The sequence below is a fragment of the Mustela nigripes genome, chromosome 1 (assembly GCF_022355385.1).
Source record: "Mustela nigripes isolate SB6536 chromosome 1, MUSNIG.SB6536, whole genome shotgun sequence".
NCBI lineage: Eukaryota > Metazoa > Chordata > Mammalia > Carnivora > Mustelidae > Mustela > Mustela nigripes.
Genome location: NC_081557.1, coordinates 206,316,108 through 206,341,009, shown reverse-complemented (window position 1 = coordinate 206,341,009; position 24,902 = coordinate 206,316,108). Strand labels below are relative to the sequence as shown.

The window sequence follows — 24,902 nt, the reverse complement described above, 5'->3', positions numbered from 1 at the left end:
TTCTTCCTATTTGCGTGGAAAGCACTCGTGTCCCACACTAGTCTCATTGCTTATATTGCCTTAGAAGCCTTATTCACTTCCTAGGACTTGGCACGTTTCTAGATGGGGAAGCAATTGTAGGTCCGACTCTCCCTGTCTCCATAGTTTTTCAGATACAGAAGCTTAACCAGGTGCATATGACCAGCTTTTAGCCTGTCATTTTTTCAGTGATAAGAGTTCTGGTTTAGGGGGCGCCTGGGTGGCTCAGTGGGTTAAGCCGCTGCCTTCGGCTCAGGTCATGATCTCAGGGTCCTGGGATCGAGTCCCACATCGGGCTCTCTGCTCAGCAGGGAGCCTGCTTCCCTCTCTCTCTCTCTCTCTGCCTGCCTCTCCATCTACTTGTGATTTCTCTCTGTCAAATAAATAAATAAAATCTTAAAAAAAAAAAAAAGAGTTCTGGTTTAGGCTGATTTCTATGGATTTTCTCCTCTGGCCATAGATTAGCTCTGAAGGCCTGCTACCTACTAAAGAAAATGAGTGATCCCTTATGTTCCAAATCAATGCACTGAGATTATGTACATGTGTGTAATTAGTTCATTATAAATGTACACTCTCTGATCTGCCGGGCAAATATTTAGGGTCTTTGTGAAAAGTAGTAGAATCTAAAAGCTTAGTTCAAACATCTACTTTCTTTGTTCTCTTTTTTCCTACTTATATTTTTTATATCCTTGACTCTTCCTCTTTAAGGCTTTTGTGTGTGTGTGTGTGTGTGAAAGTTGCATTGATACAAAAATTGAGGAATTATGAAAAGACCGTTTCAGGTAATTCAGGCCCTTGAATATTGAGCACTTTGTCAAATTTATTGTGAAATTTGTAGTGCAGAAGACCAGGTAAAATATGAAGGCATAAATTGCAAAAGTACCAAACTAGATCAAGGAAGGTGTTAGACAGTGGGTTTCAGCAGGAAGAAGTACAAGTTGATTACCTCAGGATGAAGCCCAAAGCCCGTTAACGTAGAATGGTAAATACAGAGGGAATGAACCTGAAGGTCATTGATTTTGTATCACTAACAGTGTGCCCTGTATCTGGCACATGCAAAGCCTCCAGCACACATGTGAATGGTGGAAGAGTGAACTAGGGCTCCTGGGCTAGAGTTGTTCCCCACCTGGCAGCTGAGAACTTGACTGGGGCCCAGTGGTTTCCCACACACGCTAGCCTTAGGAATATTGTATTTCCCAAGGCTGTCCCTCAGAATTTATTCCATTTAGATGTGGAAAGTGTTTAGTTTGACACAGTTTTGCTCACCTGCCAAGGCCTAAGTATTTTGCTAATTAGCATGTGGAACATCTCACAGTTTGGCTTTGGGGAACTTTCAGCCTTGCTTGTGAAGGAACCTACATGCAGGAGGCTGTTGGGAGAATAGTGTGAATGCGTGTCATTGAGAAGCAGAGAACAGGGAGGACAGTGAGTGCCCCCAGTGTCACAGAAAGTGAGTAGTGTGGCATTAAGTAGTCAGGGATGGCTTCTTAGAGGAGATAGGGCAGGGGTTGGCTGTTGCCAGGTGTTAATGTTTCAGCAGTGCTCACACCTTCAGAAACCTTCCTGAGCATGTTACTTTAGTCTCTTGTGGGGTGTGGTTGTTTTTTTTTGTTTTTGTTTTTTTTTTTGTTTGTTTTGGCAGTGTTTTGATTTATCTCCTTCAAATAGTCCAGCCAAGTTGATCAGAAGCTGGTTTTCAATAGTGTTAGACTTTAAAGTTGTTTCCTATCAAGAGTCCCACATTTTGCCTCTTAAAGTAGTCCTTAGGGCTGTTGACACCTGTTACTGCTCTCCCCTCCTCCTCGGCATCGGAGAGGCAAGCTCCCCCTGAGCCCTGCTTGGAATGATGCCATGAGACTTGCTTTAGCTGGAGAGATGGGGGCTCACTCCCGGGAGGGAGTTTCCAAAGCACTGGTGCATGCTTTGATATAGATTTTCTTTGCCCCTGGTTCCTGAACTAACAGGGTTCAAGGTTGGTGACCGCACTGTCATCTTGTGTGCAGAGTCCCAGAGTGGTTGTGCTGTGATTATTATGCTGAGCGTTCCTGCCAGTCCAGGATGGACCTGACTCCTGTGATTTGGGGATTGTTTGTTTCTGCAGCATAATCCACCCTGTTTGACTAAATAACCTTTCTTCCTGAATTTTGAACCTTGAAATTTGGCCCTTATCCGGGTTATTGTCAGTTTTCTTTTTGCTTTGTCAGTAAGCATCATGGTCCTTGCTGTTCTGTATACAGTTTGACATTGTCTCTGAACCCTCCATGATTACTTTCTACTGCAATGCCATTTGACCTGATGACATTCGAGACCCAACAAACACAAAGGCAAGTGTTTTCCATTTCTCTCAGACTGCCCCTCTGGTACTCTGTGCTGTCTCAGAGTGGCTCTGCCTAGCATCCCATCTTGCAGGTGTGAGGGGGAGTGTCTCATACAGTCCACAGGTACAGGGAGGAGGGGGCGTAGGTTCTGCTGAGCCTGTGACTCTGCTTAGTCCAACATAGGAGAAAATCTAAGCCAGTATTGTATAGCAGAACTTCTGCAGTGACAGAAATGTCCTATATTTGCACAACAGCCACTAGCTACACATGGCCTTGAGCTCTTGAAATGTGGCTGGTGTGGCTGATTTTTTTTTTTTTTAATTTTATTTGTTTATTTGACAGACAGAGATCACAACTAGGCAGAGAGGCAGGCAGAGAGAGAGGGGGAAGCAGGCTCCCTGCCAAGCAGAGAGCCTGATGCGGGACTGGATCCCAGGATCCTGGGGATCACGACCTGAGCTGAAGGCAGCAGCTTAACCCACTGAGCCACCCAGGCACCCACTTGTGGTCGATTTTTAATTAAAATGTTAAATAGCCATATTGGACCCTAGCACAGCACTGGGAAGATGTAATGTTAGGTGAAAAGCAGAGAATACAGAAGTATGTATTAGTATTTAACCTGTTGAAATAAGAAAACATTTTAAGTTCTATGAAAAGGAAAAATAACCACTGAAAATGACCACATGGAAATACTGTGAATTATATTAAGGTGGAGAAATTGTGTATGGGTGTCCTTCTGTTTTCATATTTAGAAAAATACTTTAACCAGCTTCTGTAATGAAAGTAGATGTGATCCACTTGAACAGAAAAGCAGAAGTGCTTGGAGACTAAAAGAGCGAGGCCATGGGTTGAACAGATCTCCATGTACAAGACCTGCGCTTTGCACTATGTGCTGAGAAGCACCGTTTGGAATGGTTGACGGGTGCTCTGTGACTGGTTGTGCTGCCATACGAGCCAGTGGAGACAGTGCCACAGATGATAGCTGTGAGCCATGTCAGAAAGGGATGATGCTTTTGAAATAGTCGTAATGTGTTTTCAGCACATCTAAAAATACATGGGCCCTACTACAAAAGAAGAAGGGAAACCCTTTGACATTTAAATTCCACTGGTCACTTGTCAGCTTGGCTTGAGCTCTAAGGAATGGACTATAGGATGTCTGTTTCTTCGAGCTTCTAGGAGTCACTGCTGCTAGTCACCTGAGATGACTCTGTAGGCACACAAATGGAGCTGTAATTTGAATTACTTCTAGGAATGTGTGTGGTGTTAAAAAGAGGACAGAAAGACACCATTTTATTTCTTGAAACTTTGTTACACAAGGAAAGAGATTTTGGAAGATCAGTTAACTCCTTCAAATTGACCCTTTATCCCACTGTAAAAAGAGCCTTCATTATTCTGCCATTCACTTGAAACTTGTGGCCTTACCATGTCTTAATTATTTGTTGAAAAAGTACTTAGTAATAACTTAAGTTCTAGATCTGTTTTCTTTTTTTCTTAGTGGACAGATCATTTGGGACTAATTATATGACTCAGAAACATATAGACTAGATAGTTAAAGAATTAAATGCTTTTATTTTATTTTTTAATTAATATATAATGTATTATTTGTTTCAGGGGAAAAGGTCTGTGATTCATCAGTCTTATACAACACCCAGTGCTCACTACCACACATACCTCCCCAGCATCCATCACCTGGCCACCCCATCCCCCCACCCTCCTCCCCTCAGTGCTTTTATTTTTAAAATTCAGTTTGTTATGCTAGTCCCAGATCTAATCCTAAATGTCCCAGACCCCAGGGCCCTGACTCCTGGAGACCAGCTTGGTGTGAGGTTTCTGGCAGTGGGGACGGGGGTATCTTGAGAGGGTCAGGGGGCATGATGTGTATTCCCCCTGCCCTCTGCAGTTTGACTTCCAGGCTTAGACTAATATTAAGCCTGGAGGCTTTGCTTGATCCCCAAGCCTGCACAGAGTTGGCCCAGTCTTGGGGGTAGATTTTCATTCATCACCAGGGCTATTTTTAATCCTTGATTAGAAATAGCATTTCTAGAAGTTGTACACTGGGCCACAGAAAAAGCACCCAGGGTGTGCTGAGGTCCTCTGGATTTATGCTGTTTGGGGCTGGTGTAGTTTCTCTGCAGAGACTGCTCTGCAGGTGTGCACATTTCAAAACAAAGAGAAAACTGGGCAGCAAAGGGGGTCATTGTATTTCTGTGTTCGTCCTCTGCACCTTAAAACCACCTTGAGTGGGGCGCCTGGGTGGCTCAGTGGGTTAAGCCTCTGCCTTCAGCTCAGGTCATGATCCCAGGGTCCTGGGATCGAGCCCCGCATCGGGCTCTCTGCTCCGCGGTGGGCCTGCTTCCTCCCTCTCTCTCTCTGCTTGCCTCTTGGCCTACTTGTGATCTCTCTCTCTCTTGTGTCAAATAAATAAATAAAACCTTTAAAAAATTAAAAAAAAAAAACCACCTTGAGTTATTTGCAGTGTCACATTTGAATTTGTAGCAGAGAATAACATGTTAACAAGAGGAAAGGCTTTGATGTGACTAGAAACTAGGTTCTTATCAGTGAAGGAAATTTCATAGTTTTTTGCTTGTTTTAAGGATAGTAAGGAAGTCGAGAATTTTTTGTTCCAGAAGAGTAGTATTTTTTACACATATACTATTCTCATAATCTGGTCACTGAAGGGATGTGTAAAATAAAGCAGGTATAAACCGTTTGAGGGGCGCAGTTTGTAACAATACCTTCCATTTGTGTGACAGTTTATGAAATGCAAAGGCCACAAAAACATAAATGTGCTTCTCCTTTGCTCTTGGCAACGACCTTATGAGACATTGAAGGGTAGAGAGAGCTTGTATTTATTATTCTGTTTTACAGATGAGAAAAAAAAGACCCCAAGAAGTCATGGGCACAAAACCAGCTATTAAGTAGCAGAGATGAGACTGACTACAAAAACCTAGATGTTATGACTGCTAGGTTCGTGAACTTTCCACTCTCCCGTGCTACCTGCAAGAATTAAAGAAGACCTAAGTGGTATAGAAACTTCGTAGGCATTTAATTATACCTTTATATATTTTTTGCATCCTTAATGGAAACCATTTAAAGTTTGTTGTTAAAAAAAGACAGAAAAATCTAAAATAAATGTGTTATAGTGGGACTTTTTTTTTTTTTTTTAAGACTATTTGAGAGAGCGACTGAGCGAGAGCATGAGTGGAGGGGAGGGGCAGAGGGAGAGGGAGAAACAGACTCCCGGCTGAGCTGGGAGCCAGATGCGGGGCTTGTTCCCAGGTCTCTGGGATCATGATCTGAGCCAAAGGCAGACACCTAATGAACTGAGCCACCCAGGCCCCCCTCTATTTTAAATTGTCATTTATGCAGCCTGGTCTTTAGGATAATTTGGGTTAGTTTTGTGTAGGAGAAAGATACTCAAGGTGATCCAAAGGTCCCTCTTTTTTCTGTAAACCTCTGGAGAATCAGATGTTGAAAAATGAAGTGAAGCAAGACAGAAAGCCTTTGAGTATATACAGTGGTGCTCTTTTTTTTTTTTTTTTTTTTTTTTTTACATTTTATTTTATTTTATTTATTTAATTTTTTTAAAATTTTTTATTTTTTATAAACATATATTTTTATCCCCAGGGGTACAGGTCTGTGAATCACCAAGTTTACACAGTGGTGCTCTTTCTTTAAAACTCTTCTAGAGGTAGCAGCAATGTCCACAATAGCCAAACTATGGAAAGAACCTAAATGTCCATCAACAGATGAATGGATCAAGAAGATGTGGTATATATACACAATGGAATACTATGCAGCCATCAAAAGAAATGAAATCTTGCAATTTGCGACAATATGGATGGAACTAGAGCGTATCATGCTTAGCGAAATAAGTCAAGCAGAGAAAGACAACTATCATATGATCTCCCTGATATGAGGAAGTGGAGATGCAACATGGGGGGGTTAAGGGGATAGAGAAGAATGAATGAAACAAGATGGGATTGGGAGGGAGACAAACCATAAGTGACTCTTAATCTCACAAAACAAACTGAGGGTTGCTGGGGGGAGGGGGTTTGGGAGAAGGGGGTGGGATTATGGACATTGGGGAGGGTATGTGCTTTGGTGAGTGCTGTGAAGTGTGTAAACCTGGTGATTCACAGACCTGTACCCCTGGTGATAAAAATATATGTTTATAAAAAATAAAAATTAATTAAAGAAATTGAAAAAAAAAAAAAAAACTCTTCTAGAGGAGCACCTGGGTGACCCAGTCTGTTACACATCTGACTTTGGCTCAGGTCATGATCTTAGGGTCCTGAGATGGAGCCCTTATCAGGCTTCCCACTCAGTGGGGAGTCTGCTTATCCCTTTGCCCCTCCACCCATTTGTTCGTTCTCTCTCTCATAAAAAAAAGGCTTGAAAAACTTTTGGAGAATTTAGTTAAACCCAAATGAAATTTAACTTCATACTGACTAAATTTCACATTTAGAATGAGCGTAACAGTTTGAAATTTGGGTGTTTGCCAGCTGTGTTCTTGAACTTGTCAGGCAGATGTTAGATGGGTTTTGCCTCGGTTTGTCAGACCCTTCTACTGTTTTGACCATGTGGTAGATTGTAACCCAAAATAAATTTTAATTAAGAATCATGAGCCAACATACCTTTCAGTTCAGAACTAGAAATAGAGTCTCTCATTTAGTCGAATGTTCATCCCTCTATCAGAGCTTGCTTCTTAGGGAGAAGCGGCTTAGTTATGGCCCAGTATTCTGTACCGAGGTCCTCTGGTTACAGTTGTTCAAAATACAGAGAATGGACACTGGCTCCAAGAACATTTAGACCTGCCGTTATGGTGCAGGGAGAGCCATCTTGTGCTATTTCTGTCTCAGACCCTGTTACTGGGATCCACTCGGAGTTCTTAGGCAGATGGCTGCCAGATAGCCTGTCAGCAGCAGACTTACCAGTGTCTGCTCTTCTCCGTGGTCCTCTGCAGTCTGAACTAGAGAGAGTGAAAAAAAGATCATAACCGCTAGTGACTCGAGGGATATGGCCCATTATTTAATAATGATATGGCGTCAGCTATTGGACAGGTTCGAGGAAGAGTTCTCATAGGGTTTTAACCAGCTCTGAGGAGAGCTTGGGAGTTTAGTGTACTTCATTTTGCATTTGTATGCTGATTTTTTTCCTCACTCACTTCTTGAATCCTTGCACTTGGCTAAAGAAGTGTGAAATCTCTTAGTGACAACAGAGAGAATCCTGTGGTTGGTTGGGTTGAAACCTTTTTTTTTCTTTTTTTCTTTTAGAGAAAGAGAGCTGGGAAGATGCGAGGTACAGAGGGAGAGAGAAAATCTCAAGCAGGTTCCATGCCTGTCATGGAGCCTGACACGGGGCTCGATCTCACAAACCTGAGATCATGAACTGAACTGAAATCAAGAGTTGGGCACCCAACAGACTGAGCCACCCAGGTGCCTCTGATTAGTTTATAATTTAGTTCCATGTGGTCAGGGGATGTATTTTCTATGATTTGAATCCTTTTAAGTTTGTTGCAACCTTCTTTAGAGCCCAGAATTCAGTCTTCTGTCTGATTGATGATAATGTTGCTCTAGTTTTCTAAACCTTATTGATTTTCTGTTTACTTTCAGTGATTGAGAGAGGGATTTTGAAATCTAGTACAGTCACGGATTTGTTTATTTTTCCTATCAGTTTTCACGCATTTTGAAACTCTGCATCCAGGTATATCATAAATAGGACTGTTACATCCTCTTGGTAATTGACCTCTTTATCATTACGAAATGACCTTTTCTTCTGTTAATGCTCTGTTCTGAAATCTGTCAGATATTAATGTGGACATTCTACCTTGTACTTGTACTAAAAGACAGATTTACTTATTTATTTGAGAGAGAGTGTGTGAGAGGGCCAACTAGGGGAGGGGCAGGGAGAGAGGGAGAGAGGGAGAGGGAATTCCCAAGCCGACCCCCTGCCAAACACAGAGCCCAACGCAGAGCCCTAGCCCAGAATCCCAAGATCCCAACCTAAGACAAAATCAAGAGTCAGCTGCCATCTGACTGAGCCACTGGGACCCCTCCACCTTGCTTTTGTCAGTGTTGGCATGGTATATCGTTTTCCATCCTTTTACTCTGAACCTATCCATGCCTTTATATTTAATGTGGATATTTTTATAAGTAGCATGTATCTGGGTCTTGCAGCTTTAAAGTCCGTTCTGATTTTCTCTGCTTTTTAATTGGTTGGTTCGACCGTTCACATTTGTTATGATTATTAACCTCTATCATATCACAGCCTGTCTCCAAGTGGTGTTCTACCATTCCGGGTAGTAGTAGTAGATTTCCCCCCTCCAGCCTTTGTGCTCTGTTGCTCTCCATTTTGCTTCTATAGATACTGCAAATCTCATAAGATACTGTTACTATTTTTGTTTCAATAGTGGAATTATCTTTGAAAGATACTGAAATAATAAGAATGTAGTTATACTGTTTCTGCTACTCTTTGTTCCTTGGAGTGGATGCACCTTTTGTTCTGGTGTCATTTTACTTCTGCTCCAACATTTCTGATGGCTGTCTGCTGCTGTTGCTGGAACCCTCCAGCTTTGGCAAGTCTGAAAAAGTCTTTGTTTCACCTTTGTTTTGGAAGATTTTGTGATGAGTATAGTTTCTAAGTTGATGGGTTTTTCTTCCAGTCCTTAAACTTTTTTTGCCTGATTATCTTCTCCTTTGCATGTTTCTGACAAGAAGGTTGGTGTCCTTATTCATCATTTGCTGTGTTCTATGTAGTGTGTCTCTTCTTCCCAGCAGTTTTGAGCTTCTTCCTTTTACTATTTGTTTGGACAGTTTTGCTGCAGAAAGCCTAGGTGTCAATTTTTTTTATGTTTCTTGTGTTTATTGAACTTCTTGAATCTGTGCTTTTAGTGGTCATCAATTTTGGGGAAAATGTTGGTCATTATTTTTTCAAATATTTCTTGACCCCTTCTCTTTCTCTTCCAACTAAACGTATGTTAGATTTCTGAAAATTGTCACCCAGCTTGCCAAAGCTGTGTTATTTTATTCCTTTTCTCTCTGTGTTTCACATTGTATGGTTTCTTTTGCAGTTTAAGACTCTGGACTCTTGGGACGCCTGCGTGGCTCAGTGGGTTAAGCCGCTGCCTTCGGCTCAGGTCATGATCTCAGGGTCCTGGGATCGAGTCCCGCATCAGGCTCTCTGCTCTGCAGGGAGCCTGCTTCCCTCTCTCTCTCTGCCTGCCTCTCCATCTACTTGTGATTTCTCTCTGTCAAATAAATAAATAAAATCTTTAAAAAAAAAAAAAAAAGACTCTGGACTCTTTCCTTCTGAAGTGGCTGATCTGCCATTACCCCATGCTGCCTGCTTTTCCTCTCTGATATTGTAGTTTTCATTTGTAGATGTTTGACTTTCAATCTTCTATATTTTCTGTTCATCACATATATGGCTTTTTGCCCTAGTAACTGCTTCAGAGTCCTTTCTGCTAATCTGACATTTGTATCAATTCTTAGTTGGTTTCAGTGAGTTTATTTTTCTCTTAATTTCTGCTTCTGCTTTGCATGTCTGCTAATTTTTTATTAGGTACCAACCATTGTAAATTTTACTTTTTTTAAAAAAGATTTTACTTGCTTGAGAGAGCATGAATGAGGAGAGGAGTAGAGGGTGAAGAAGAAAGAGGGGGAACAATCTCCAGTAGACGCCATGCCAAGCTTGGAGCCCAATGTGGGGCTCCATCCCATGACCCTGAGATCGGGACCTGAGCCAAATCCAAGAGGCAGACGCTAAACCAACTGAGCCATCCCGGCGCCTCTAAATTTTACTTTGTTAGGGGCTAGGTATTTTTTGTGTTCCTATAAACTTCTTGAGGTTTGTTCTGGGACGATAGTGAATTTAGAAATAGTTTGGTCCTTTCAGGTCTTTCTTTTAGGATGTGTTAGGCATATACACTGTTTTCTGTCTAGGGCTAGTTGCTTCCCCTTTTAAAACTAGGGGCCTTCCGAGTACCCAGTGTCCCTGAACTTAGGTTTTCTGGTCTGGCTGGTGGGAAACGGTGCTGTTCCTGGACATGCTGAGCATCAAGTCCTGTTTCCTCCCAGGCTTCGTGATGACCCTTTCTGTGCTCAGGGAGTTTCCTCCCGTGCATGCCCTGATTAAATGATGAGTTCTTGAGGCTGCCCTCTCCTGAGCTCTGGTGCTGTGTGCTTTGAGCTCAGGCTGCTGTTCGTCTTTGACCCAGCTGCTTCCGCTGTTGCTTCATCTGCCCTCAGTCTTGGTTGATCTTCACTAAATGAGTACCAGCTTGTCAGCTTGCTTTAGGAGATGTCCCCAGAATTCAGTGTATTGTTTAATTGACAATCTGTATGGCATCCCAAAATTCAAACGTATTAAAGAATTAATGAAAAATGTTTTAATTTTGAGAGTCAGCTGGAAAATTTCAGCAGGTGAAAATTATAGGAAAACATTTGCTTTATCTATTTTCCATAATTCATACTTTTTAAAGTTTTTATTTATTTATTTATTTATTTATTTATTTATTTATTTGACAGAGAGGGAGAGGGAGAATGAGAGTGTATACACAAGCAGTGGGCAGTGGCAGGCAAGGGAGAGGAAGAAACAGGCTCCTGGCTGAGTAGGGAGCCTGATGTGGGGCTCAGTCCTGCGGACCCTGAGATCATGACCCAAGCTGAAGGCAGATACTTCACTGACTGAGCCACCCAGGCACCTGTGTTTTTCATAACTCAGAAAAGTCAGTACGGTGGAGAAAATTTTAAAAAATAGTATATACACTAATGCCAACTTAATGTAATAACTTAAGTCATATGGTAGATATAAACATTTTTTCTTTATATTTAATGTAGATAAAACTTACTGTGTAGTTATCATGAAATGCAAGAAATGAAGTCTTAAATCTGGTGAAGAGTCTTTCAGACTTCATGTTTTATTAACAATTCTTTAAAGTCACTGTTTGTTTTTGTTTTTTTTTTTAAGATTTATTTGTCAGAGAGAGAACGAGCGAACGTGCGCACAAGAGCACAGTACACGCAGTGGGAGAAGCAGGATCCCCACAGAGCAAGCAGCCTGATGTGGGACTTGATCCCAGGACCAGGGGTCATGACCTGAGCTGAAGGCAGACGCTTGCTTAACCAACTGAACCACCCAGGCACCCCTAAAATCATTTTTTTAAGAAAAGATTTATTATATTTTTTAGAGAGGGAGTGCATGAGTGGCGTGGGTGGCAGAGGGAGAGGGAAGGGGTCTCAACCAGACTCCCTGCTGAGCAGGGAGGGAGCCTGACAAAGGACTGAATCTCATGACCTTGAGACCATGACTGGAGCCTAAATCAGGTGTTGGATGCTTAATGGACTGAGCCACCCAAGTGCCCCTGAAAGTCACTTGGTAGCCCTCCTAATGTCTGCTAAAATTCATGCACAGTCTCAGCTGATGAGATTTCCTGTCGCTGTGGTAGTTTCCATCTTCTCCTGGCATGAGTGATTTAACAAGGCCGTTAGATTAGTTTGACACACGAAAGTAGGTTAACTTAAGGGAAAAAGCTATTAAGAGCATGACATCCTTCATGCAAGTAGGCAGACCGTCAGCCGAGGTATAGTAGAATAAAGCAGGTCTTAACCATCCAGCTCGACATGGCTTTGAGCCAAATCCGTGGTTTACCTTAACTTTTATGAAGTAAGTAGTGAGCAGCCATGCAAATCTTTTATCCGTATGAGATGATTGACCACGATTATGAGACCTTCAAGTTAAAGGACTACTTTTTAACGATTGTTTAAATGGAATTACTATGCAGCTGCTTGTGTCTGTGAACACTCAAAAATGAACTAGTGATTTGTTACCATGCAAATTCTTTCGGCATTACGGATGAACAAAATTTTGTTAGCTCAGTCTCTTGAGATAGCAAAATAAGCGTTGGTATGATGGAGCACAAGCACAACAATGTAGATTTTGGAGTTTCTCTTTCTTTTAAATGATATTAAGCTTAAAATTTTGAGATGTCACATATTTTAAAAAGTTAAACATTATAATAAAAAAGAAATCCATGTTCTAAGATACCAAATTTCAAAAAACAGTTCATTTGGGTTTTTTTTCCCCCAAAAGATTTGTAATTTATATCTTTATATAATGCGTACCTTTTTCTCTCTCTCTCTCTCATTTTTGTAGGTTCTGCCGGAGACTTCCATTTGGCCTCATGTGAAAGTAGAGTAGAAAATCACATCTACATGTGTATTGCTATCAGAATGTTGATTCATTGGTCATGCCTGAAGAGGGAAATTCTGTCCTAATGGCTGACTGCCAGCGAAAATAGATGCTTATCCTAGATGTCAAGCATCTCTCCTTTTTACTGGAGTGAAAATCCCCTCCAGATACCAACAGAACATCAACTGCAGAAAATGCTTCACATTTTAAGGATGTCAGCAACCTAAATTCATGCGCCCTGTCTGCACAGTAGCTGTGGATGGTTTACCATCTGAAAGCTCCTCAAGCTCTTATCCAGGCCCCGTATCTGTTTCTGAAATGTCTCTGCTTCATGCTCTGGGCCCAGTGCAGACCTGGCTGGGGCAGGAGCTGGAGAAATGTGGCATCGATGCCATGATTTATACCCGCTATGTCCTCAGTCTTCTGCTGCATGACAGCTACGATTACGACCTGCAGGAACAGGTACTTCCCCCTTGTGCTTTGGGACAACTCCTGGTTGTGTCTGCATGTTTGACTTTCTCTTCCTGGAGTGCTTTTATGCTGCAGGGCAGGCTTGTCAGTGTGCCAGCCACACACTCCTGTCCTGTCAGGGGCTTAGGGGAGTGGTCCCAGCTTAGTCCAGCTGCTTGCTCTGGGGGGAGACCTCCTCCATGTGGATGCACCCTGGCTCAGCTCTGGTTGTGGGCAGGGCAGATTTGGGGACCTGCCTTGGAGGAGCGCTGCTCTCTGCTGGTTAGGCGTCTCATATGGGACCACTGGGCCTGGTGACCCTTGTGTCTGTGATCCTTAACATGCTAGGGGTATTTCCTTTTCATGTTAAATTGCTGGTTAACCAAAGTGTGTGTTATAAACCAGTGGACTTAGAAAGCTGAGTAAAGCACGTAACAGTCAGTGTAAGTCATTGTAGGTCACCCGTGAGTTGGCCATTACGCATTTTATCTGATGGCGGGGCCGAGTGGAAAGTGAAAAAGTAAGCAAATCCAGGTTCTTGAGAAAAAAGAAGAAAAACCAGTACTAGTACCACCCTCTGAGAGTTGCTTCTGAAAGTGAGGTCTGCCCAGAGGACAGCACAGTTGTCACTGGTGACCACAGGGGCTCTGGGTGGCTTCTGTGTGCAGAGTTCACGTGAAACCAAGTGCTTTGTGGCTGTTTTTGTTGTTTGTGTTTTAAACCATTGTTGCTAATGCTGAAAGCAGGAATAAAGTTCCACTGACAGAACAAGTGGCTTCACTCTTCCAAACCACAGAAAAGCCTCCAAGTACTATAAATCCATCGTTTCCGCACTGTGTTTAGCGTTCGTCATGCATCAGCTGTATGGAGTGTGTCCTCTTCTGCTGGTGCTCCTTACCCATCCTAGCTGGACGCAGCAGTGTGTTCCCTGCTTACGGGATGCTTACTGCCTTGGCTGCTGAGAATAAGGTTCGCGTTTTCGGGGGGTTGAGTTATAACCCAGTAATCAGAAAACATGTCATGTTGGTAGTCACTATTTTGTGTAATTTCCTTACTAAGGCTCTACTATTTCCTGTCATCTTCCCAGTAAATGTAACACTTAGGACTGTGTGTTAACAATATCCGTCTGGAATATTTTATCACCACCAGTAAGTTTATTAGCACAAAGTATTGACATACTGCATGCTGTAGGGCATTGAGAAGGGAACGAAACCGGGCCTATCGAAACACGGGCCTATTGTGTGGGTTATAGTTGACACCTCTCTGATAGATAAGACGTGTTCGCGATTCCTCTGGTTCCTTTCTGAGGAGAGCCTGAGGGTCAGGGGCAAGGCAGCTCTCTGTGCCCACCTTGATCCTCCTTCCAGAGTGCTGCTTTGTCTTTAGGGAGCAGGATAGATAAAGGTTAGCGAAAACACATTGTGTCTGGAGTTGCAAGGAGAATCCAAAGCGAAATAAAGGCTCCTAACATACTCTTGCCCTCAACCCAGTGCTGAGTCCCGTGCGGATGGGGAAGGTCAAATTGAAAATAATACTTGTTTTAGTAAGGGGTGGCCTAGGAGGTCAGTTAGCCCTGGTGATCCTTTCTCATGACTCTGGGGGAGGATGGGCTCACTGTATCACCAGAAGGAGAGTTTAGGCTCAAAGCCGAGGCCAGTCTCTGAACCTTGCCCACCTTCCGTGGTTCAGACGCCGGCCAGTTGTAGTTCTTGATCCCTGGGTCAGAGTGTGGTAGCCTCGCTCCTCATGTGGAGGTCTAGAAGACTCTCCTTTGGGGGTCTGTTTCCTTGAGAGTTTCGCCCCTTCTGTTCATGAATGAGTCTAATCTTGACTTGCATGTGACTAGTTTTAGGGCTATTGGTGCTGCTACGAGCCTTATTTGCCACATATAATCCCTCATTTTTCCTAATCTTGGTTAAAACAACCCTACAAAGAGCTCCTGAGTCCTAAGAAACAGATTATGCACAGGACTTTGGTCTCTGCTGCCCCTGCCCCAGATGATAGGATAGGAGAAAGGCCGACCCACAATGGTCCTGTGAGGTGGGATGCCCGGCAGAGTTGCACAGGGTCATAATTGCAGCGGTGGCATTGCTGGTTCCTGGGCAGCCCTGGAGAGAAGCACCTCTGACGGGTGGACACTGGGGATGCGCCACAGTTATTTTTTGTTCTTGTTTTGTTTTTAAGATTTTATTTATGTATTTGATAGAAAGAGGGAGAGAGAGCATAAGTGGGGGGATCGGCAGACAGAGGGGGAAGCAGACTCCCCGCTGAGCAGGGAGCCTGATATGGGGCTTGATCCCAGGTCCCTGGGACCATAACCTGAGCTGAAGGCATACGCTTCACCGACTGAGCCCCCCCCAGGTACCCCCACAGCCACTTTGTTTCCACACATTCTTCTTTCTCTTTCTCCTTCCTTCCTTTCTCCTTTGGCTCACGATTACCATGCTTTGGTAAGGGCACTCGCAGCCCCTTAGGAGCTCGTTCCTTGTCACTTTCAGATATAGGTAGGAACTTCAATTCTAACCTGTCCTGTGGGGCGAGGCCCCTGCTGCTGCGCCTTGTGAGGCCTCTACTTGCTCCCCCACATGACTGTGTCCTCTGCTTCCAGATTCAGTGTTTCTGCTGGAGAGCTCGTCTTCGCAGCTGTTAGAAAGTATTGTCTTTCCCAGGGATTTATAAGGTCTTTGAGCACAGAAATCAGATTTTCATCTTCTTCTTCTTTTTTTCAAGATTTTATTTATTTGGGAGAGAGAGAAAGAGGGAGAGGGAGAAAACGCACAAGCAAGGAGTTGGGGGAAGGCAGAGGGAGAAGCAGACTCCCCCACGGAGCAGAGTACCCAACGTGGGGTGATCCCTGGACCCTGAGATTGTGACCTGAGCCTAAGGTGGATGCCTCACCGATGGAGCCCCCCAGGTGCCCCCAGATACTCATCTTCTTAAACGTTTTTGACTTCTGGTGAAAGAATTCCAAACATCAGGGTGACAAAGCAGGACAAGGAACTCTTGTGTACTCTACTCAGTTACCTGTTGCCCATATTTTCCTGCTTTTGCTTTATTTTTCTCATTTTGATACTCACCCTAAATAAATCAGCATATGTTTCTTAAGACTGGACTTTCTCTTAGATAGCCGTAATAGAAAATTCAGGAAAATTAACACCAGTGCGTTAGTATATAACATAAGTCCTTGTTCCCATTTTATCTGTTGTCCCAGTAATTTCCTGCATCACAGTGTTCCCCTAGTTCAGGATCCAGTTGAAGACCACACACGGACTTCACTGGTTGCTAGTCTTGACTCCTTTAATCTGGAATAGTTCTGTGTCTTTCTTTGGGGCTCACAGCTTTGACATTTGTGAAGATAGCAGGCCAGCTGTTTTGCAGCCTTTCCTTTAACCTTGGGTTCGCCTGATGCTCACTCCCATTTAGCGTCAGTGTGTGCTGATGGCAGTGAGGTTTCATGAGCCTGGGGTTCCCTTTTTACCCCTGCGCCACAGTGGACGCAAACATCGTTCTGCTTCGTGGTGGCAGTGCTGGCTTTGGTGACGTCTGCCAGATCTCCAGTGTGAAGCTGACCACTCTTCTCTGTGTAACCATCTGGTGGCCGGGGCGGGAGACTGGCACTTGGGCTGTGCCTGGGTGATTCTGCCAGAATCACTTGTACCTGGTGATTTTTCTAGCTCCTTGGTCCCCTCTGCATTCACTAGCTGGCCTTCTTGGACGAGGGGACCGCTGGCCCCGTCACGCAGAGAGCGCTGCAGCAGGCCCAGGGCAGCGCCAGCCGTGTGCCCTGGGGACTGTGGTAGCCATCACTCCATAGCTTGCAGGTGAGTAGTATTATGTTCCTCTTGTGTGGACACGGACGTTCAGAGGAGTTCTGGTGATCTTCCTGAGGCCACACAGTACTGAGTCAGAGTATAGACTCGTGCCTGCCAGACCCAGATCACGTGCCCACTTTTATGTCTGGGAGTGTTTTGTTTTTATGTGTTTTCATGTATAACAGATAATTATTGAACATTTCCTCATAAAGGCAAGCTTTAGAAACCACGTGGAATTGGTTTAATTTTTTTCTAACGTGCTCGTGATTTGTAGAGGTGCGGGAAAATCCATTTGTATTAGTTCACATTTGAATTAGGAGTTGAGTCCCTGCAAAGTAAAAGTGAGAGCCATGGGAGCGTGCACTACCAAGAAACTCAGAGCATGAGGTCTCTGAGTGTTAAACTGGATTTAAGTTAAGTTATTTCAAAATACACACAGACACACAGGTTTTAAGTATAAGCAAGTTTCACGCCCAGTGCACAGCCCGGTACAGGCTTGAAGCCATGACCCTTAGATCAGGACCTGAGCTGAAATCCATCCAGAGTTGGACATCTAGCTGACTGAGCCACTCACCTGCCCCTCAGAAATACCGGATAGTCTTACTCAAAATTGGCTAAAAGGGAAGCTTACAGTAAAAACTGTAATTTAAAGGGAGTGGGAGTTTCCTTTTCTTGCCTCAAGGTTATGCTGGGTTGATGGTCAATGGCAAGTTCCCCATAATCTTTCGTGAGTAGGAAGAGTTATTTTAGGAAGATAGGACTGCCTTTCACTACCTCATTTCTTAGAACTCCACATCTTCTGAATTTTCTTTTACAATTAGTAAATTAAAACTGTCATCCAAGAGTTCTCCGAAACATTTTTCGTGTCTATAATATTAATGTTCTCAGCATCATGAAATCTGTATCAGGAGCGTGTGATGACCATAGAGAGCCCAGCTGACTTGTGCTCACACAGAAGTGGTGGTCCAGACAAGCATATACGCCCCGTGAGCAGTGAGCCAGCTGCAAGGTGGTACTCACCCTTCCAGCAGGCTGCCTCACCATTGGCGCACAGGAGGGACTTAGACATGGTGGTGAAGCCACTTGCCTAGCATCACAAAGCCAGTCAGTTGGGAGCATTTATTGATTAAAAACTTGAAATGTCCAGGAATGCCTGGCTGGCTCAGTGAGCCTGCAATTCTTTTTTTTTTTTTTTTTAAAGATTTTATTTATTTATTTAACACAGCGAGATCACGGGTAGGCGGAGAAGCAGGCTTCTCACTGAGCTGAAAGCCCAATATGGGGCTCGATCCCAGGACCCCGAAGTCATGACCTGAGCCGAAGGCAGAGGCTTAACCCACTGAGCCACCCAGGTGCCCCGAGCCTGCAATTCTTGATCTCAGGGTTGTAGGTTTGAACCCCATGTTAGATGTAAGGTCACTTAAAATCTTTTAAAATAAATAAATAAATAAAAACAAACTTGGAATGTACAGAGACTAGGGCTGGCCCCAGTGGCAGCTTGACTCAGAGCCTTCCATAGAATCTGTGCCCCCCACCCCCAGCTGTGAATCTTGCCTTATCTATTGCCTTTATTCTGAGCTACATCCCTGCCCCCCCCCCAACTCCCCTCTCCACTGCAAAACCAGACTCCCTCTTCCTGGTAGGGCAGTTGGGTCATGGCACGACTCCTGACCCAGTTACTGGGATGAGGAGACTTTGGCTGAGCTACAAGCACCTGGAGCCATGGGAACTAAGAATTGGAGAAGGTCATGCCCCACAGGTAGTCTGGGGTGATTAGGGTGCTGAGCTGGAAAAACACAGTCTTCCAGGCACCTGGGTGGCACAGTGAGTTAAGTGTGCAGCTCTTGATTTTAGCTCAGATCTTGATCTTGGGGTCCTGAGTTCAAGCTCCACACTGGGCTCTGTGCTGGGTGTGGAGCCTACTTAAAAAGAAAGGAAGAAAGAAAGTAGTCCTCTCGAGTACCTGCATACAAATGCTCGTAGGTTTGGGGAGCGCGCACTGGTGGTACTGCATTCTGACATTTGTGTTTCAGACAAATCAACTCTTTGCCGTGTTATCCACTCTTCATGAGTTTGTTCTCCTTGTTTCTTGGAGGGGTTTTACCTTGCACGCCTCCTCCAAGACTGTCCTCCCGTGGTCATCCCTCCGTCTCTGTGGTTGCTTCAGGCGTTCTTAGGATGTTAGACTTTTTGTAGGTTCTAGATCGGGAACAACCAGGGATTCTGTGCAGAAATATAAGAGGGTTTTTTCCTTACGCTTTTTATTGAGGCCTACGGTCTGTACTGACCAGGATAGTAATGGGTGAATGGTCATGAAGTTCCCATCTACGGAATGACACGCAGACAGACAGCACATTACCGTGAACACAGAAGCTCCCGGGTGCCCTGCAGCCTCCCTACACACCGCGTGTCCAGAGGAGAAGTTGGCCATGTGGCCTGTTCTCCACTCCCTCTGGGCTACTGGCCCCTGCCTCACTGATGTGTTCTGTCCAGGCCTGAGAAGTTGCCCCCAGCTCCCCTGGTTTCTCCGTCTCTTAAAGGGACACCTTTTTCTCTGCCTCTTGCCCTGTGCCTATTACAGGTACATTTCCCAGAGGAGAAAACAGGCTCAGGTGTCCGGCTCAAATGAACCGCCCTTGCCTAGGATGGTCCCCTCACCTGTTATCAAGGCCTGGATGTTTCAGCAAAGGTGTTCATGTTGCTTTGGATTTGTATTTTATCTGGCTTTTCCGGTTAGTCTAGGAAGGGGAGTTGGTCTGCTGCCACTTACCTTTCTTTCTTTCTCTCTTTTTTTTTTCTTTTACTTTAGAGTTGTTTTGATTCACAGTAAATTGAGAAGAAGAGATTTCCTACATACCCCCTGCCACACACATGCAGAGCCTCCCCCGTTATCAACACCCCAACCCAAGCAGCGCCTTTGTTAGTGAACCCACATTGGTACATAATCGCCTGAAGTCCGTAACTTACTTTAAGATTCACTCTCTGTGTTGAACAGTCTCAGGATTTGGACAGATGCAGAGTGAATGACATGTATCCGTCATCACAGTAGCCTGCAGGCTAGTTTCCCTACCCCAAACATCCCCCGTGCTCCACCTGTTCATCTCTCTCTCCCCCAAGCCCTGGCAACCAGTGGGCTCTTTACTGCCTCCGCAGTTTCACCCTTTCCAGAATGTCAGGGAATTGGGATCATACAGTATGTGGCCTTTTCAGACTGGCTTCCATCACCACTAGGTGAATATGCATTTAAGTTTCTGCATGTTTCAGAATCTCCTCTTAATATTCCATGGTAGGAAAATGTATAATATTCCACAGTAGGAAAATGACACATTTTACATATCCAGCTGTCAGTGGATGCTTGGGTTTCTTCCATGTCGTAGCTATTGTGAATGACACTGCCATGAATGGGAAACAGTATCTTTGAGATCCTGCTTTCAATTTGGTGGGGTTGGGGGGGTGGGGGTTACATACTCAGAAGTGGGATTGCTGGGCCATAGGGTAATTCTGTTTAAAAAAATTTTTAAAGATTTTATTTGAGTGAGAGAGTGCATGAACAGGGTAGGGGCAGAGGGAAAGGGTGAAGCCAACTCTTCTGCTGAACAGGGAGCCCTACTTGAGGTCATGACCTGAGCTGAAGGCAGACACTTAACTGACTGAGCCAGCCAGTCACTCCTCTATTTTAAATTTTTGGGGGAACTTCAAGCAGCTACACCATTCTACATTCCCACCAATTTCTCTGCAAAGTCACTCACACCTTTGTTTTTTGGTGTTTTGATAGTAGCCATCCTGATGGGTATGAGGTGGTATCTTGCTGTGGTTTGATTCATATTCTCCCTGATAATCAGTGATGTTTGAACATCTTTCTTGTGTGCGCACTGGCCTTCTGCATGTCTTCTGTGGAAGACCATCTGTTCATGTCATTTGCCCATTTTTGAATCGGGCTGTTTCTTGCTATTGTTGAATGTTGGGAGTTCTCCATGTGTTTTAGTGTTTACCCCCCCATCAGAGACATGGCTGGATATATTTTCTCCCATCCTGTGGGCTGTTATTTTCAATCTGTGGAGAGCGTCTTTGATGTACAGAATTCAAAATTTTTCATGAAGTTCAGTTTGTTTATTTTTTCTTTTGTTGCCGGTGCCTTTGGTGTCCTAAGAGATCACTGTCAAAACTAAGTCCTGAAGCTTTACCCTGTGTTTCTTCCCAGAGTTTATAGATTTAGCTCTTACATATAGGTCTTTTGTCCACTTCTGGTTAAATTTTTGTATATGGTGTGAGGTACGGATCCAGTATCATTCTTTTGCAGGTGGATGTCCAGTCTTCTCAGCACCATTTGTTGAAAAGACTGTCCTTTTCCCATTGAATGGTTGTGCCACCTTTGTTGAAAATCATTTGACACATGTACAAGAGTCTGTTTCTGGTCTCTCTGTCCTATTTCTTTGGTCTAGTGCCTGTCTTTTTGTGAGTACCACACTGTTTTGATTAGTGTAGCTTTGTTGCAGTTTCTTTTAAATCTCCTAATTGAGTTGTATCTTCTAGCTCAGAGTCCATCATTGTAGAAATGTAGCTGCATTATCACATTATTTGTGTTCCCAGAGGTTAAATAAGAATATCCCAGGACTGATTGCTAAGTGGGACTGATGACTTCTACGTTGGGCACAGCTCATTTATTCCTGGAACTGCTTGTGACCTGCTCTTGAGCACATCTCCACCTGGGGAAGCTAGCATCTGCAGTGTTCCCCTGGAAGATTGTTGTCTTCTTTAACGATAACTACCACAAAACTGGATCTGTCCTGGGTTGCTCGTCTGTCTCACCCATATGCTGTATTTCAGCATACATGTACTCAGCAGACCCTGATTAGGTCAGCCTTACACATAGGGAGTATGACAATACAGTCAGAGTGGGGTTAGCACTGTGGGTGGGCCCATAAGTTCCTGTCCACAGACTCCCTAAGATACTATAATAAAAATGTGTTTTTTGGGAACTATGGGGGTAGAATCTTCAAATGAAATAGAGGAAAGGTTTTGAATATAAATAATTGCATTTTTATTACTTTTTAATGAATAATTGCATTTTTTAATTGCACATGTCTGCTTTTTTATTCAGCAGGTAGTGATGTGATGTGCTAGACACTATGATGGGTGCCAGGGAATCCAGGGCTGACTAGGGATAGTCCTCCAGAGACAGCCGCTAGTTTTTGGATCTGTGAAACACTGGCTGTGCAGAACTAGGGACACTGGATGGGGGACGGTGGCAGTGGGAGTGACAGGAGAGATCTTTGAGCAGTTGAAGGAAGAAGGAAGAGAGAGTGCATGCGAGGTCACAGAAATAGGAAGGGCCTGTTCTGGGAGGCCGCAGAAGAATGGGGTGGGCATGGGGAATGGGAATGGGACTGGGCAGGTGGGCAGATCCATCCTGATGAACTGGTGTGCTGTGGGGGGGAGTTGCACGTGCGCCGCGCCCCCCCCCCGCCCCCCCCCCCCGGGGGGGCGCGCGGGGGGGGGGGGGGGGGGGGGCGGGGGCCCCGCCCCCCCCCCCCCCCCCCCATTGCTGGAGACGGCCGGCACTGCAGGATGGCGTGTGTGCTGCTGGATAGACTGGTTGGGGTGCTGAGTGCAGGGAGGCCAGTGAGGAATTGTTTGTATTGACTGAGGACCTAGCTGGAATTAACCTGAAGTTATGCTTATTTTTTAGAGGCAAGTCTCCATTCTTTTGAGCAACAAGAAGGGGATTTATTACTTAGGCCCTTCCTCAAATTCTAGCTATATCTTCTATTCATAAGCAACCAAAAATTTAGCCTAAGTTGGCTTGCGAGGGGGAAAAGTCTCCTATAACTGAATTTCCAGAAGTAGGGCTGGCCCGAGCCTGGTACGTTCAGAGCTTTCCCGGTGTCATTAGAGCTGCCCTGCCTCCCTATGGCAGCTTGCTGTTCCCGCCAGCTCCCAGGGACATGGAGGGCACATGAAAGTGAGCATAGGTCTGGCATCCGAGGATGTGTTCACCTTTTCTTTTGTTTTTGCTCATTTTCAAGTGTCCACTTCTGATTGGTCGCATGCCGGTATGAGCCAATCTTTATGGCCAAAGGAATGAAACACGCGGATTTGTATTAAGCTAGTTAGAGCCTGAAGATGGGGGTGGCACCAGTCCCATTCAGATACTTCACGGTTTGGGTTTTTCAGGGTGCTGTTAACAGGAAGGTGTGGGAGGTAGGGGTGGGTGCCGAGCAGCCAGCAGCAGACGTCATCACCCCAGCTGTATTTCAGAATGGCGTGTTCTTTTTCTTCCTCCAGTTCCTAGTGTTTCCGTTTTGACAGAAGGCAGCCAGAGAAAGTCAATCAAAACCCTTGCCTTATGTCACCTCACAGTAGCGTCTGGAAAAGTACTTGGTAATAGATTTCCAAGCCGAGAATGTTCTTTAGCCGTATCTTCTTTTGGTACTTGGTAATGTTTTCTGTCTTTAAGATTACGACTTCGAGAAATCATCCTTGATTTTACTGAGTTTATCAAGGAGATGTTTGGCACACAGTCAATATTTTATGTTTGTGCCTAAGTAGATCTGTAATGAGTATAGCATTGGGGACTAAAAATAATAACCTAGAAATATCTTGAAGTGTATTTTTATACTGTGTTCTTTTAAAAGTTGATTATTAGCTCGGTGCTATTGTTTAAGAAGTCATAATATATTCACACAGTATAGGAAGCCAGAAAAAGGAGGGAGTTCTTGGATATAGTAAGTGGAAGAGCCAGAAGGCTTGGTGCATCTGCTGCGTTGCTTGTTCACATAGCTTTTTCTACATGCTTGATGATGTTTCTGTGACATCACCCTAAAATTACAAGGCAAAACAGCACATTATCTGCAAAATGTCTAAAGTCATCCTCACAGCTAACATTGTTTGACGCACAAATAATGGCAAGCTGCTTTGTGCATTTTCATTCTGTCAAAAGGGAAAACAAGAAGCAAGCTCCCCACTCTGGCCCGGCTCAGTGGTGGGACGTTGTGTAGGGTCACACTGTAGTGCAGCTGTGCTTTCCCACTGGCCATGGTGCACAGGGACCGTCTGTATCTTCACATCTGTGTCACTGTTCAGCTGAGAAGCTTCTACCAAACTTTGACTTGGGGGCGACTGGTCTGCACTACAGGGACATGTGGAAAGGCAAATAGGAAGGGAAGAATCTAACAGATTTCATAAATGTCTTCTAGTCGATTAACATGTTTAGTTAAACACATGCCTGCGGTTCATATCAGTATTTGGCAGTATCTGTGTGAAAAGACATTTTCAAAGACAAAATACACCAAGTCTTATTATAGATCAGCATTAGCAAGGGCGGCTGGGAAAGGAGAAGAAAAGACCGCCAGCTTGGAAGTGATGGTTCACAGGTACCACAATCTTGTATAGAGAAAACCTTAAGGAATGGAATTAAGAAAAGTCCATTTATAGCAGTATTAAAAAGGATGAAATGCTTTGGAATAAATCTAACAGAAGAAGTGCAAGACTTGCACACTGAAAACGTCACTCAGAGAAATGAAGAAAGACCTCGTATATGGAAGGACCATGTTCACTACAAGAAGACTCCATGTCGGTAAGACAGCGGTGTCCCACGCATTGACCCACATACAGTGCGGCCCCGCCAAAGTCCCCACCGCCTGTGTTGCCGAGATTTTGGCAAGCTGATCCTAAAATCCATATAGACCTCTAAAGAGATTCAGAGTAGCCAGTGAAATCTTGAAGAACAAAGTTGGAGGACTCACACGTCTCAGTTTCAAAACTTGCACAAGGCTCTGGTAACCACAGCCACTTGGTCCTGGTGTATGTATGGCTATAGGAAATGAAACTGAGTGTTCAGAAACAAACCTGTGTATTTATGGTCTAACAAGACCACATGAGGGGTAAGAATGGTCTTTTCAATGAAAGCTGCCGAGATAGCAGAGTAGCTGCCTGTAAAGGAAGTTGGACTCCTACTTCATAACCACTTGCAAGTATTAACTCCACCTGGTTTCGAGTCATCAGTGAAAGGAGCTGAAACTATAAACTATAAAGCTCTTGGAAGAAAACATAGGTGTGAATTGTCACAACTTGGAGGAGGCAGTGATTTCTCAGGACACCAAAAGCAAGCAGC

At 44.3% G+C, this 24,902-nt stretch overlaps 1 protein-coding gene across 2 annotated transcripts in view; it reads left to right on the top strand.

Moving 5' to 3' along the window:
* KIAA0232 (KIAA0232 ortholog) overlaps positions 1-24,902 on the top strand; it is an 85,501-nt gene that overhangs the window by 21,769 nt on the left and 38,830 nt on the right. For both annotated transcript variants that reach the window (XM_059380451.1, XM_059380456.1), the window contains exon 2: positions 12,492-12,989. In XM_059380451.1, coding sequence (XP_059236434.1) covers positions 12,759-12,989 — 231 coding nt within the window. In that variant the 5' untranslated portion in view covers positions 12,492-12,758. The remainder of the gene's footprint in view (positions 1-12,491; positions 12,990-24,902) is intronic.